Source organism: Heteronotia binoei, chromosome 16 (genome assembly GCF_032191835.1).
Source record: "Heteronotia binoei isolate CCM8104 ecotype False Entrance Well chromosome 16, APGP_CSIRO_Hbin_v1, whole genome shotgun sequence".
In the NCBI taxonomy this organism is placed as follows: domain Eukaryota; kingdom Metazoa; phylum Chordata; class Lepidosauria; order Squamata; family Gekkonidae; genus Heteronotia; species Heteronotia binoei.
In genome coordinates, this window is record NC_083238.1 from 22,026,487 (window position 1) to 22,041,409 (window position 14,923).

The 14,923-nt window shown below is 42.1% G+C and overlaps 1 protein-coding gene across 4 annotated transcripts in view; it reads left to right on the forward strand.

The window, feature by feature from the left end:
- TANC1 (tetratricopeptide repeat, ankyrin repeat and coiled-coil containing 1) overlaps positions 1–14,923 on the forward strand; it is a 221,405-nt gene that overhangs the window by 144,280 nt on the left and 62,202 nt on the right. For all 4 annotated transcript variants that reach the window (XM_060257302.1, XM_060257303.1, XM_060257300.1 and 1 more), the window contains 3 exons: positions 2,319–2,449; positions 4,471–4,660; positions 8,872–9,132. In XM_060257302.1, the coding sequence (XP_060113285.1) occupies positions 2,319–2,449; positions 4,471–4,660; positions 8,872–9,132 (582 nt within the window). The remainder of the gene's footprint in view (positions 1–2,318; positions 2,450–4,470; positions 4,661–8,871; positions 9,133–14,923) is intronic.

Consider the following 14,923-nt stretch of genomic DNA (forward strand, 5'->3'; position numbering starts at 1 on the left):
GGAGAGATTGTAGAGGAGTGGTGGCACAGTGGGGCCCCCTGTGCGTTAAGTGTGTGTATCTTGCACAGGGCCCATTCTATATATGCTTTTGAACCTGCACCTGACATTTTCCCCAAAAGCAGGTTCCTGGCTTGATTTTAGTACAGTTAGGTTTGTAGTACCACAGTGGCACTGGTTCTGCTGGGCACATTGCACTGGTTCTTCTGGGTTTGCAAAAATGCCCACCCTACCATCTTCAGTTTCTATTACAGAGATTCTCTGGCTTGACCTTAATTCTGTTGAGTTTGCACTGCCACAGTGGCACTGATTCTGCTGGGTACATTGCACTGGTTCTGCTGGGCTTGCAAAAACGGCTTCCCACTTCATTTTATACTGCAGATATTCTCTATGACTTTGATTCTGTTCTACTGGGCTTCTGTTGCCCTTGCTTTTTTATGATTTCTCCCCTCCTTTGGAGAAAAATAAACTTCTTTGGGAGCCCATAACTTGGATCCCATAAATCCAATCCTCACCAGACTTGTAGGGCAGGTAGAGGAAAGTCAACTGGAGATCTCCTGTGAGTTTAGTATCTCTGGTTTGCACAGGATCTGTTCTATACACTCCTGCACCTGCCACTTCCCCAGAAAGCACTTTCCACTTTCAGGTAGAGGAGAGTCGGCCAGAGATCCTCTGTAAGCGTGATCTGGTTTGTTTGGTATCTAAAAGTTCAGGACAGTTCATGGTTTGTGATCTGGGCATGCCCTAAACCGCATTTTCCAGTTTTTTTGCCCAACCATACCTATAGCATTAGCAAATGGGGGTCAGGAGTTCTAGTCTTCCTGCTAATGACCTAGTGTTGTGTACTGTATATATTTAGACATGTGAATGCTGCACAAATATTGCAAGAAAGATTGAATTGCCTCACAGTGGAAACTTAAGGATAATTTCATACAGCACAATAGAAGATGGAGCCTTTTGTTTGAGAACGGATGGAGTCCAAGGACACTTGCCTGATGATTTTGTCGGCAACCTTTGTGGATAAGTCCTTGCATTCCATTTTGATAGAATCTTGTCCAGTTCAAAGAGAAGAATGTTTGTTTGCCTAGAGAGCAAAAGTCAATCTGACAAACATTCTCTAATTAACTTTTGGGAAATACAAAAAAGAGAGCAAATTCAAGGTACACATGGAGTAATGTGTATGAACATATACATATGTTCTTTGTTCATGTATACTTGTAGACAAGCAGATGGGAAGCCCTAGAAAGTAATATGGTGTCAGTCTCTGCAATTTGTATTAAGTAAATGAAGAGAGGAATGATGCTTGAATGATAGTCTCCTTATGGATATGTTCTCTCATAATAGCATTAAGGAATGGCAGACTGCTTTCTGCGGGGATTAGATGTTGTGTTTAATAAAAACCCAAATGCTTTGAATCAACTACAAGACATTTTACTTAAATGATGGAACACCTCCTTATTTCTTTTTGACAGATACTGGGGAAACTATTAAATCTCTTCTGTAGAAGACCCAAGCTGTTTTATAGGGTAGCTCAAGATTAAACAGATGTCTGCTATGGGCAAGTGGATTGTGTTTGAATAATTCCTTTAGACTCAGCGGTTGAGATGTATATTAAGGTTTCTGTTGTCGTCTTATAAGGTACCTATGAAGTGCTCTGAAAATTTCTAAAATTAGGTAATGTTCTCATTTCTGGATGCTACTTGAGCTCCGTACACAGGAATTAAAGGGAAAATATACATGTCTTTCTGGGAGTAATTTGAAAACATTTGGGTTGGTTTTAGAGGCAGACATGGATGGTGATAAAAACCATTGTCATTTGTTTACTGATCGATATGCTTGACAAAAATCTGTCACGAATTTTTCCTAGAGAGAGATTATTTCATGAATGTGTGCAAGAATCTAAGGCATGAGCCTGCCATACGGAAACCTCAGTAATTTCAATAGGAAAAGCCGTTTGTGGTAAAATCTGTCCTGTTGGAATGAATAAACTTAAATATTTTGACTTTTGTGTCCTAGGCTCTAAACTGTTTTATATAGCAGTGGATACAAAAGAGTGGTTGGTGAACATATCCAACTATGCCATTACTCTAACCGAGCATTGTTTCCGTTTGTAGAAGAGGGGGTGGTAAATTTCCACGGATTCTTCCTCTCACTGCTGACCTCCTATTCTGTTCCTGTATATTGATACGCATGTACCCCAAGGCAGTTTTGGGGCCAATATAGTAAGCCATAGCAGCACTGGCCCAATTCAAACTTGTTTTTGCTACCTGTGCAAAATATTTGACTGTTGTTCTTCATATATTATTTTTCTCCTTGTACAGAAACAAAGGCAGAGAAAGAATCGAGCTGTTCACCAGCAGCTCAGGAACTGATGACGCGACTGGGATTTCTACTTGGAGAAGGCATCCCAACCTCTGCCCATATCTCTGTAGAAGAAAAACATGAAACTATGGTATGCTTGAAGTAGTAGTTATAAATAGCAATTTGTGATGCCAGTAGCTTCTCTGCTTTCAAAATATTTAATAACAGACACACCAGTATGTAGTGACACTTCCTTATAGAAATATATATACACTTAACTTTTGTAGAGAGTGCTGGAAATAAATAAAGCTGTGACTTGATCTTCCGTCCCTTACAAGGAAATTGTTTAAAACTAAACTGGATAGAATTATGAGAAGACCATTGGTTTTAATCTGATGCTTAAAGTAACTGGAAGGATTTCTAGAAACATGCTTTGGGGAGGGATGGTGGCTCAGTGGCAGGGCATCTGCTTGGCAAGCAGAAGGTCCCAGGTTCAATCCCTGGCATCTCCAACTAAAAAGGGTTCAGGTAAATAGGTGTGGAAAACCTCAGCTTGAGACCCTGGAGAGCCGCTGCCAGTCTGAGTAGACAATACTGACGTTGATGGACCAAAGGTCTGATTCAGTATAAGGCAGCTTCATATGTTCATATGTTTGGGGTATTTCTTTATGCCCACTGTTGCTCTCATTGCCAAAGAAATGGCCACAGATAAACTAAGTATTTGTTACCCAGCATGGTTGACCAGATTATTTTCTTTTGCTATTAAGTTTAGAGTTGACTGGCAATCCAGGTCTTTTTGCCTCCTTGAATAGAAATTAATAGGAATAGCTCACTTGCTTGTGATATGTGTGTTTTTGAGTGAATGCAACCAGGGGTGGAATTCTAGCAGGAGCTCCTTTGCATATTAGGCCACATACCTCTGATGTAGCCAATCCTCCAAGAGTATACAAGGCTCTTTTTTGTAAGCTCTTGGAGGATTGGCTACATCAGGGGTGTGTGGCCTAATATGCAAAGGAGCTCCTGCTGGAATTCCACCCCTGAGTGTACCACAGACCTTTCTGCTTAGAACAGGAGTCCCCAACCTTGTTGATTTGTGAGCATTTTCAGAATTTTGAGAACAGATAGTTCATGATGCAACAAAATGCCTGCTAGGGGGAGGGGACAAATAACAAAATGGCTTCCGCAAGGGCCAGGTCAAATAAGAGGAGGTTAATAGACTCCAAACCAAACCTCTTCCTGAGATGGAAGCATCAGTTCCCAAATAAATGTGTCCTGCAGGCACAAAGATGATGCCTCCTGGGGTCTTCTGAAGCACCTTCTGTTGCTCTGAAGTGGAGGAAAACCACTTTGCACTAGAAACACATCAGTGGGCACCATGCACCTGCGGGCATCATGTTGGCATTAACTGAATGGAGATTCGTATTGGTTGATTTCCAGGACACAAGCACTAAGCAAATAAACTGGCTAACTTCTTGGGGAAGATACACTTTATTGTAGGCAAAAGAATGGAGTAGACAGTCTATTTTTCTTTTTCTGTTTTGTAGCAATTCATAGCATTTGTGAACAAGGCATTCTAAATCATATTTGCACAAGCCTTCCCTTTTGAATAACTAATGGAGCAAATGATGCATTTGACCCCCATCCTGAATTTTTTTTTTGCATTGCTACTTCTTGGTGGTATTTCTTGCTTGAGAAAGAAGACACTGGGTTGGATCCTGCAAAGCATTGCCTTGTGCACAGCGGCCTTTGTATGAACGGGAGCACTAAAAATAAACCCGTCAGGCTGCTTGCACTAAGTTGAAATGGTTTGACCTAAACTTTTTCTCATACACAAGGTGCGGCACAACTTCTTTTTTAATTGTGTCAGTACTGTAATGCCTTGCACTATTGCTTGCATTAACAGATCAGCGCTAAGTAGATTTTCCTTTCTGCTCACCTCTTGTTGGATTTGTCCCTCTTGAATCTCCAGGCTGTTGGATACAGCAGTCTTCCCTCCCACCCACCCACTTTAAGGGTCTCAAGAAATGCTTTTTGGAAACATGCTTGGAATGGTTTGCGTGTGTGTGTGTGTGTTAGGTTTGTTTGTTTTTCTTTAACATTAATAATCTTCATCACAGCTAGAGATGCTAAGCGTTCTGTGCATTAATGATTTGTTTCGCTTCATGTTTGTAGTGCACTGTAGTTAGCCAAGGAGTGAGTCCCTGTTCTACGCTAACTAGCAGCACGACGTCACCTAGCACCGATAGTCCCTGCTCGACTCTGAATAGCTGTGCTGGCAAACCGGCAGCCAACAGAGGTAGTCCCTGTGGGACCATTAGCAGCCCAAGTTCCACATTGGAAAGCAAGGATAGTGGTATAATAGGTAAGTAGTTTTATTTCCTACTCGTGCAGCAGCTTACAGCTATCTCTTTGTAGCTTGCTTTTCTGTATCAGCAGGTGGGCAGTTTAAGACCACCGGGAGTGCGTAGAGCTACAGCTCTCTTGTGGGATTTTCATTAGTGTTTGGCTCCAGTTCTAAAACTCCATGCTCCAAAACGTTTTAAAAGAGTTCATCCACTGAAATAAGTATGTCATTCTCAATGTTTCTTTTATCCTGTTTCAGTACATTTTGTCACGACCAAACTTTCTTTTAGCGCAAGGTATTAAGATGGTGGTTGTGGCGGTTTTTCCAGGTGATGGGGAAAGATGAAAGAAAAACAGGATGTAATAGGCTACATATATATGCATCCTTAACTCCATGTGAAACCAGGGATTTATTAAATATATTAGTGACTGGAGAGCCAGTTTGGTGGAGTGGTGAAGTGTGCGGACTCTTATCTGGGAGAACCGGGTTTGATTCCCCACTCCTCCACTTGCAGCTGCTGGCATGGCCTTGGGTCAGCCAGAGCTCTGGCAGAGGTTGTCCTTGAAAGGGCAGCTGCTATGAGAGCCCTCTCAGCCCCACCCACCTCACAGGGTGTCTGTTGTGGGGGAGGAAGGTAAAGGAGATTGTGAGCCACTCTGAGACTCTTCGGAGTGGAGGGCGGGATATAAATCCAATATCTTCATCTACCTCACAGGGTGTCTGTTGTGGGGGAGACAGGTAAAGGAGATTGTGAGCCGCTCTGAGACTCTTCGGAGTGGAGGGCGGGATATAAATCCAATATCTTCATCTACCTCACAGGGTGTCTGTTGTAGGGGGAGGAAGGTAAAGGAGATTATGAGCCGCTCTGAGACTCTTCGGAGTGGAGGGCAGGATATAAATCCAATATCTTCATCTACCTCACAGGGTGTCTGTTGTGGGGGAGGAAGGGAAAGGAGATTGTGAGTCGCTCTGAGACTCTTCGGAGTGGAGGGGGGGATATAAATCCAATATCATCATCATCTTCTTCTTCTTCTTCTTCTTCTTCTTCTTCTTCTTCTTCTTCTTCTTCTTCTTCTTCTTCTTCTTCTTCTTCTTCTTCTGTTGTTTGGGTCACTATGGTGCTAGCCTTAGCTCCTGGTTAACTGTATATGAGGAGAAGAGATCTGCAAGTGGAAGAGCGGTTTGATTCATTCTAAATTGGAGATGCAGCCTTTCATACAAGCTATCATGCTCTGGAGGGTTGGGCAAAATGAAGGCTTTAGGGCATATGGAAGAAAAGTGGCAAGATATTTGGGATGATACGGATTTTCTGTGAGCAATCTGCCTTCTGTTCTCAAGGGCATTATGGAAACATATAGGATGTTCTGTTAAGTAACATGGTTGATTAAAATATAGCATCCCCTCCCACACGCTTCCCTGTGTATCCTGAAAGACGGAATCTGACAGCTAGCCTGCACAGCATGCAGTACAAACTTGGGTGCTTAGGCGAGAGAAGGGAATGGAAATCAGAATGAATTTGCATGCTACTAAATCATGTTTAGTCCATGTATGTTGCTTATTGACCCAATCGTTCTGTATTAATTTGGAGTTGGGGGTGGGACACAGATTCCTCAGTAGCTTTTTGAGAGCACAGTGTGAATTGGCAGCACATTTATAAATAGTATTTAAATGCTCATTCAGTATAGAGTTTAGCAAGTATATCTTTTGTAACACTTTTGGCAGACTTTACCCAACCATGAAGATAGCTTGTTCTTCCATACTACTTAAGTAGGCTTGTATTGTATTTCCATTCCTACTCTGTTATTCTGGGCCAGTAGGCCCTTTGAGCAGAGCACTGCCCTTCCCCTCCCTCTCCCATACTTTCTGCTGGCTCAGGCTTCTTTCCTCCTTTTTAGTGTTTTATTGCTTTAGTTGAAATTGTCTCTGCCTCTACTGACATAATAGAGTTGAGGGCAGATTTTCATCTTTTGGAGTGAACTAAGTAAGAGAAAAGTCTGGGCTAGTAGCCAAAGGGGGGGGGGGAGTAATTTGGCGAGACGCCTTCCTCTCAGTATGAGAAACTTGAGTGGAAATCTTCCCTGACCCTCTCCTCTCTCCCTCCCCCAATTAGTAAATCAGAAGGGACATTGAGTTCATTATATATCAAAAGGTCAAGCTTTTTCTTTAATAATTCTGTCACAACAAAGCACAATGTAGGAGCCCCTCATCTTTTGTCTTCTTTAGAGCCTTATAACCTTTACAAGTGTTGGGAGTTGTTAGTATCCTTAAAACAGGAGGTCGGGCGTAAATCATTTCTCACGAGACATTGATAGTTGCAACAAATAGTATGCACGTGGTAGCTGTCCAGTATGCACAGTGCCTGCTGAAACTACTCCAAGGTTCAAATCTCTGTATTGGTGCTCAAGAACTTCACTAGTCCCCAGATTATTTCCAGATACAAGTTGAAGTTCTGGTTTTGACTCTAAGCTCTGAACTGGGGAGGGGTTGCGCTCTATGGTAGAATATTTGCTTTGCCTGCCAGAGGTTTCAAGTTCAGTCCTTGGCATGTCCAGTTAAATAGATGTGAAAGATGTGTACCTGAGATGTTGGAGAGCTGCTGCCAATCTGAGTAGACAGCACTGACTTTGTTAGACGCAACAGCCCTGTATGTTCACTTGAATGTGCAGGCAGGGAGAGGAGGAGTGAGCATGCCAGCTGTGCCTCCGTGCCATCGCTTGGTCATCAAAGGTACATAACCCACCGTGAAAACCAGCTTCTATTATTAAATTATAAAAGGTCAACAAAAATAAACACAAATTCCACCATCATAAATTACAAAACAACCATAACTTTTAGTCCTTAATAGAAAAGGAAGCAATAGCACCAAGAGTCTTTCTTTTCATCCTATGGTAAAACTTCCCATCTCATTCCATGAAATCCTGGTGTAGTACTCCAGACGTTTAATGTCTGTCCAAAGATGCAGCCAATAATCCAAGTTGAAAGCCTTGTTTCGCATGAGCTCCTTCAAGCTGCAACCATCCTCTTAGCAATTTATCTTTAAGTGTTAGGCCAAACAGCCAGCATATTTGAAGGAACACCTTCAAGGAACAGATAATGCATGGGATGGAGAAAGTAGAGAAAGAAGTACTTTTCTCCCTTTCTCACAATACAAGAACTCGTGGGCATTCGATGAAATTGCTGAGCAGACAGGTTAAAACGGATAAAAGGAAGTACTTCTTCACCCAAAGGGTGATTAACATGTGGAATTCACTGCCACAGGAGGTGGTGGCGGCCACAAGTATAGCCACCTTCAAGAGGGGTTTAGATAAAAATATGGAGCACAGGTCCATCAGTGGCTATTAGCCACAGTGTGTGTGTATATATAAAATTTTTTGCCACTGTGTGACACAGAGTGTTGGACTGGATGGGCCGTTGGCCTGATCCAACATGGCTTCTCTTATGTTCTTAAGGGTTCAGTACGACCTTGTCCTTGGAAACTTGGATTATTGGCTGCATCTTTGGACAGACATTAAACATCTGGAGTACTACACCAGGATTTCATAGGAAGTGGTCACACACAAACTCTCTCTCCCCATGATAAACTGTTCTGGTTTTGGAATACCACTGATTTTCGGAGAGAGTATTTGCATGGTCACTTCCTCTGCGTGGCCACCCCTGCAGATAATCAGGCAGTCGTGCTGGAGCTAGCTTGCTTCCTCAATAGTCTTCATCCCCATATGTTCATTGAACATGCAGAACTGTCATATGCACCAGGCTAGTATTAGGCAGTTTCATGTATGTTCAGACACCTTGGTACCAGGATATATGGAAGACTGTCTTCTCCCACTTGATCTGCCTTGTTTTCTAAGATCAGCTTGAGGCCCTGCTCCATTTTTAAAATTCAGGTGAGTAACAGTTGGAGGGTAGGATTTTTTATGGCAAAAGTTTAATTATCTCTAAAGCAGTCTTTCCTCTCTTTCTGCTGTTGTGTTAGGTGACTTGGGGGTTTATTCTCTTAATTTTAATATGGTTTTAATAATTATGCTTGGTTTAATGATTTATTAGCCTTCCTCAGAAGTTTGTTTTAAGGAGAGAAAGATGGATATAAATGTTTTAAATAAAATCAGTTTGTCTTGAATGGCCTTGCCATCTAGTAGAATTCGTCACATAAGAGCACCTCAAACAATCACCAGTATTCTGTTACTTAGAATTTGTTGGTTTTCTTTCATTCTTTTTTTTTTTTTTTTTAGCAACAGTGACAAGTTCTTCTGAAAATGATGACCGCAGTGGATCCAGTTTGGAATGGAGTAAAGATGGCAGTCTCAGAACTGGTTCGCATCAAGGAATTATTCATGAACGAAGGACAGATAACTGTTCACCAGTTGCGGAAGAGGAGACAGTTGGCTGTACAGAAAGTTTGCCAAAAGTAGAAGCATCTTCTGGAGATGGTCCTGTTACTTATTCTCAGAGTTCTGGCTCGTTAGTAATGCCTCGGCCCAATTCTGTTGCAGGTGAGGAAGACTTGAGAGGAACTACCGAGTGTTTTCTAGATGTTTAAAAGAAAAAAAAAGTTACACTTCTTGAGAAGGGGGGGGGGCATGGCTCGGTGGAAGAGCCCCTACTTAGCATGCAGAAGGTGCCAGATTCAGTCTTTGGCATCTCCAGTTAAAAGGATTTGGCAGCAAGTGATGCAAAAGAGCTGTGCCTGAGACCCCGGAGAGCTGCTGCCAGTCTGAGTAAACGATACTGACCCTGATGGGCCAAGGACCTGATTAAGTATAAGGCAGTTTCATGATTCTTTCCTGTACTTGTGTTAGTGTGAACACACTGAATGACATATGACTTCTATGTAATGGAAGGGCAGAAAGAATGGACAGCACAGTAGCATTAGAATACATACACTTTAAAAAAAAGTCTATGCCCCACAGAATTGTGTATCATTACTTTACAAGGGACAAGATTGCCTTTTTATTTTGCACATTACTGTTAAAAAATTTAAAGAGCTACATAAGCCATATAGCAGGGATCAATTAGCTTCTGAAGTAATTAGCTTCTGAAGTAATTCTTTTCTACAAATCCTAAAACTTGTAGAAAAGGAAGATGTGTCATTATTAACACAAAACAGTCCAGCATAGACCCATGTTAAGTAGACAACCACATACTGAAAGCCAGACTAGATGATACAGCATCCTTGGGGGACACCAATACCATTCTATCCATGGAATCCTCTCACTTTACAAACACTAGGGGGGGTCCAATCTTGCTTGAGACTGCTGTGAAGGGCTACACTGTCCTACCCTCCTGCACTGTTTTCAAGAGCCCAAACACTCGGGGTCATTTGAGCTGTTGAAAATGGTGCATGGGGGAGAGATAGGTGCCCCTCCTCCCCACCATGCAGTGGTCCTGAATGGGATCAGCAGCCCCCCTCCCCATAAAGTAAGAGAATTTCAGAGGTAAAATGATGCTGTCCCCAGGGATAGCATATTGTCTAGTTTGCCTTTCAGGAGCTATAGATATAACGGCTGCAAGATAGGTGGCATTTTCCTAGCAATAAAATATTGCAAGGTGAAAGCTGAGGAAACTGATATCTGAACTGGCGCTTAGTTTTGTACAGATATTTGTAATATCTCCAAATGACTTGAGTGTCACCTTGTTTTGTTGTCTCATGCAAAAGCAGAATTGCCAAGGAAGTTCAGCTTAGAGATTTGCTTCTCTATACTGTTTGTTTAATACAGTAAAGGGACTGTGGCTCAGTGGGTAGAGCATCTGCTTGGCAAGCAGAAGGTCGCACATTCAATCCCCGGCATCTCCAACTAAAAAGGGTCCAGGCAAGTAGGCGTGAAAAACCTCAGTTTGAGACCCTGGAGAGCCGCTGCCAGTCTGAGTAGACAATACTGACTTTGATGGACCGAGGGTCTGATTCAGTATAAGGCAGTTTCATATGTTCATATGTACAGTTGGATATTTTCTGTTGGTGTAGTTAGTGACCACAATACTGCTTTTACTTTTACATTGAATTGGTTTTTGGGGTGGTGGGGCCTGTGTTATCAGTAATTCCCAGCTACTTTCATATGGCGTGGTAGAGGTTTATAAAATTGTGCATGGGGGAGAGAGAGTTGTCAAGGGGAACTCCCCCCCCCCCTCCCCAAGCCCTGTAACTCAAGGGCATCCAATGAAGCTGATGGGCAGTAGATTCAAGACGGACAAAAAGAAATACCTCTTTATAGAGAGTAGCTATAGGGGGGGTAATTAAGAAGAAGAGAGGAATTACCTCTCTTCAAGTATCACAGGTCCCCACTTGTAAAGACTAAAGCTTACAAAGAGGGGTTTTTACGTGCTCTTTGTAAGCCATGTGATTTGTAACGGTTTTGCCATAGCTCACCTTTGATATTTCCTCTCACTAATCTCTGCAAAGTGTTTTGAACTTGGGATCTCCTGTGATCATTGACTCATCAAATCAGAATAGCTCTTCTCAATATTATGGCACCTGTTCTCAAGGCAAATGAACTGACCTGGGAGAGCTGGTTTGGTGTAGTGGTTAAGTGTGCGGACTCTTATCTGGGAGAACCGGGTTTGATTCCCCACTCCTCCACTTGCACCTGCTAGCATGGCCTTGGGTCAGCCATAGCTCTGGCAGAGGTTGTCCTTGAAAGGGCAGCTGCTGTGAGAGCCCTCTTCAGCCCCACCCACCTCACAGGGTGTCTGTTGTGGGGGAGGAAGGTAAAGGAGATTGTGAGCCGCTCTGAGACTCTTCGGAGTGGAGGGCGGGATATAAATCCAATATCTTCTTCTTCTTCTTTTGTGTTGTTATCTTTCTTGAAGATTAATAGTGGTCCTTCATCCAGTCATCTCCGAAGATTGTTTCTGTTTTCCAGGAGATAAATTTACATATTTCCTTGAGTCAATAAATGAAACATACTTTGCATACCCCAAATGTTTATCAAGGTCTGTTTGCATAGGACCAAGACTTTTTTGTAAGGATGATAATCTAAATATAAAAGACGAAAGCATTTTATTGTCAAAGGTTCTATTGCAGAATTGCTTTATCATCCTTTATCAGTTGGCCAAGCAATCCAAACTCATCAATATCGAGGAACATCTCAGTTGAATCTTTGCAGATTGGCTACTTGCATGGCTCCCTCAACATTTTAGGAAGCATTATGCTTTTGGTGCAAAACTCTTGGGTTGATGCCATGTTTGAAAGAATGGCGTTTGCACTGATGTTCCAGCACCTATGGATGTATAGGTGTATCACCTTCAGTCATCCAGCTGTGAGACTTCTCAGGGACCATGACGCTACTTACCTGTGACCCCACTGTTCAGTGGTCATCAGTGCAGTCACACAACTTACCTTCTTCACAGCTAGTTTATTCAGTTGTTGCTCAGCATTTTTTCTGCAGCTTGGCAGAAGCAGCTGAGATTAAAGGAATTTGCTTTAGCTTCCAAGGTATGTGTATGGAGCAGGGAGAACACACCAGCCGCCTAATTCTACACATTTCCACCTATGATATTTGCAGATGTAGAACCCAGTAATGTGACCTAGATAATCAGAACAGAACAAAGTTTGAGTCCAGTGGCACCTTTTAAGACTCGAACTTTGTCCTGCTGCTTCAGACCAACATGTCTACCCACCTGAATCTACGGAGCACAGTTACCAGTAAGCAGTCTCTATCTTCCAAACAAACAACTGTATTTAAGCTCTGGTATGATTGTGATAAACTGTCAGCTGTTGAAATATGTGCAGTGCATGTGTGTGTATAAAGATGGCTGTAGAGAGGCTCCCAGTGTAGAGAGGCTTCATGAAAATAAACACAGAGACAGACAAGAAAGCTGCAAACACAGGTGTGGGGTTCAGAAGGTTTATGAAGATTTATTAGAGAGCTGGCATTCTCAGGAAGAGGAACTGAGAAATGCAAACTATAGTTCTGGATGGCTCATATGCCCTTTCATTACACAGTTAATAACATAGCTTGACTTTCTGCAGCATTTTGTAGGAAGTAACCTAGTTCATGTTGCATATGCGTTTAGACAAGAAAGTGAATGTCCTCCTTTGAAGACCGCTGATGGTTATAACGAATCACGAGCTCAAAAGTTCTATATATTTACACAAATAGCATGTGTGGTTTATTATAACTGAGGTTCCTTCAGATGCATCATGGCTCAGCAATAATTAACAGTTTCTCCAAAAACTGACACTCAGATCTGTCTCCTTTAACAACCAGCATTTCTGAATCATTGGAGGCCAGTTATGTTAAGCCTTTCCAGTTAGGCTATTTTACTATTTAATTAATGTAGCAAATTATAACACTGGTCCACATACTACAGTAGCTGACAACTGTTTTAAAGTATTGCATTAAGAACAAAACATTCTTAATTGTAATTCTGAGTTCAGATTCCAGTCTTCATGTATTTTAAATGTATTATGTGTACAAAGGGTCACCATGAGTCAGAAACAACTTGGCAGCAATTAATGTGTTTCTTTTCCTTTAGTTTTATTTCCCCCCAGCCCCATTAGACAATATAGAATAAACTTCAGCCCTGGAAATTAATTGTACGCAATAAGATCTGGATTTTCCTTGACAGGGCAATTTTCTTCCCTTATTCTTTCTGTCAGTTCCCTTTGCTGTTTTAAGGGACGATAGATCAATATAAAATATGTATTCTTGCTTGTAAACTTAGGGTTCAAAAAGGAAAAATGCATTCCTAAAAACAGTAAAGGATTCTGCCTTGGCAAGTGTTGGTGCCATATAAAGGGCTTTTAAAAAAAGTTTTGATTGGCACAAAATACCAATTCCCCATTAAAAGAAAAAATCCTGACTGAGATAGGATGTAAAATTGGTAATTTATGAGCAGGGGGTTCCTGTGGCTAAATGTTTTGAGAGCTGGAAAAAGACTACTGTATAAAGATTATTTCCAGTTCTGTGATGCAACTGAGTGTTGTGTATTTCAAGATGGACAGTGCCCATTGAAACTGACTGGGGACGGGCAGAAACCGAGAAACGAACTGTGGTTCGAGCATGAATTGGGCTGGTTCATGGTTCATTTCTAATCTGTTTGGTTTGGTTGCATCATTCCCAAACCAAAAAATGAATCACATTTTTTCCCATGGTGGTTCATTTGGTTTGTTTTTACAGTTTGTTCTCCAGGCTGCCTGGCACAAATTCAATCAATCCCTAGGCAGTGCTGGGGGTGGACTTGTGGAGAACCATAGAAACACCCAAAGCAGTTGTCCATAACTTGATTGGCATCTCTGGGAGCCAACCGTAGGGCTCCCGTTCTCAGTATGGGAGCAGATTATATACCACTATAATACCACACTCTGATTCAGCTGCTTTCACCTTGCAACACGGAGAAGAGTTAGTTCAGTTGTTCTTTCGTGGCTGATTTAGGGGAGGCTTTGAGGGACTCCTTTCCCCCCCACACACAGTGTGACAGGTTTTTTTTAAATTGTCTCCCAGCTGGGAAGGTGTTCCTTGCTGTGGTTTCAGGGAGTGAACCTGAAGTTAGAGCTGAGTTTTCCTGTGGGCACGTACTTTGGGAGGGCCTGTAACTCAGACATCCCAAATCCAATCTTTGCCAAACTTGTAGGACTGATGAAGGAGAGCCTGCTGAAGTCTTCCTGTGAGTTTGGGGTCTCTAACTCACAAGGGGACTGTTTTGCCACCTCCCAGACCAACACAAACCACCATTTTCCCAGTTTCTGTCCAACCCTAATACTAACCTTAAACCAATGATTATGAATTTTCATGGAAGGTGCGTGATGAAAGGTGTCATTTTAAAGTCCAATAAATGGTCCTGTATGAAAATTTGGTTGTCAACTGGAGAAAAAATGCTAAATATTCACCTGGTAAATATCAACCCATTAAATCTCTATTAAAGAGACAGTACATTTTTTCTCCAGGCCAGCTGGTGACTCTGAATAGCAATGTCAATTGTTTTAATTTTGCCAACTTTGTTTGCAGAGGAATTATAAGGCTGCTTAGCCCTGACTTGGATAACCCAGGCTTAACTGATCTCAGAAGCTAAGCGGGGTTGCCCTGGCTAGGGAATATCAGGGTTGTGATAGGGGGTGGCAGGCAGTGGCAAACCACCTCGGAACATCTCTTCCCTTGAAAGCCCTACAGGGTTGCCATAAGTCAGCTGTGACTTTATAGCAGTTTTCATCACAAAATGGCTGCTTGCTAGAATGGATGTGCATTAATCCTCAAAGTTCCTTTGGAATGTTCTCCATTGGGCAGCATAGTAAATGTGACTGCCTCCCCAGTCCTTTTGGGAATATATTTTGTTTTACTTTTCTTGGTG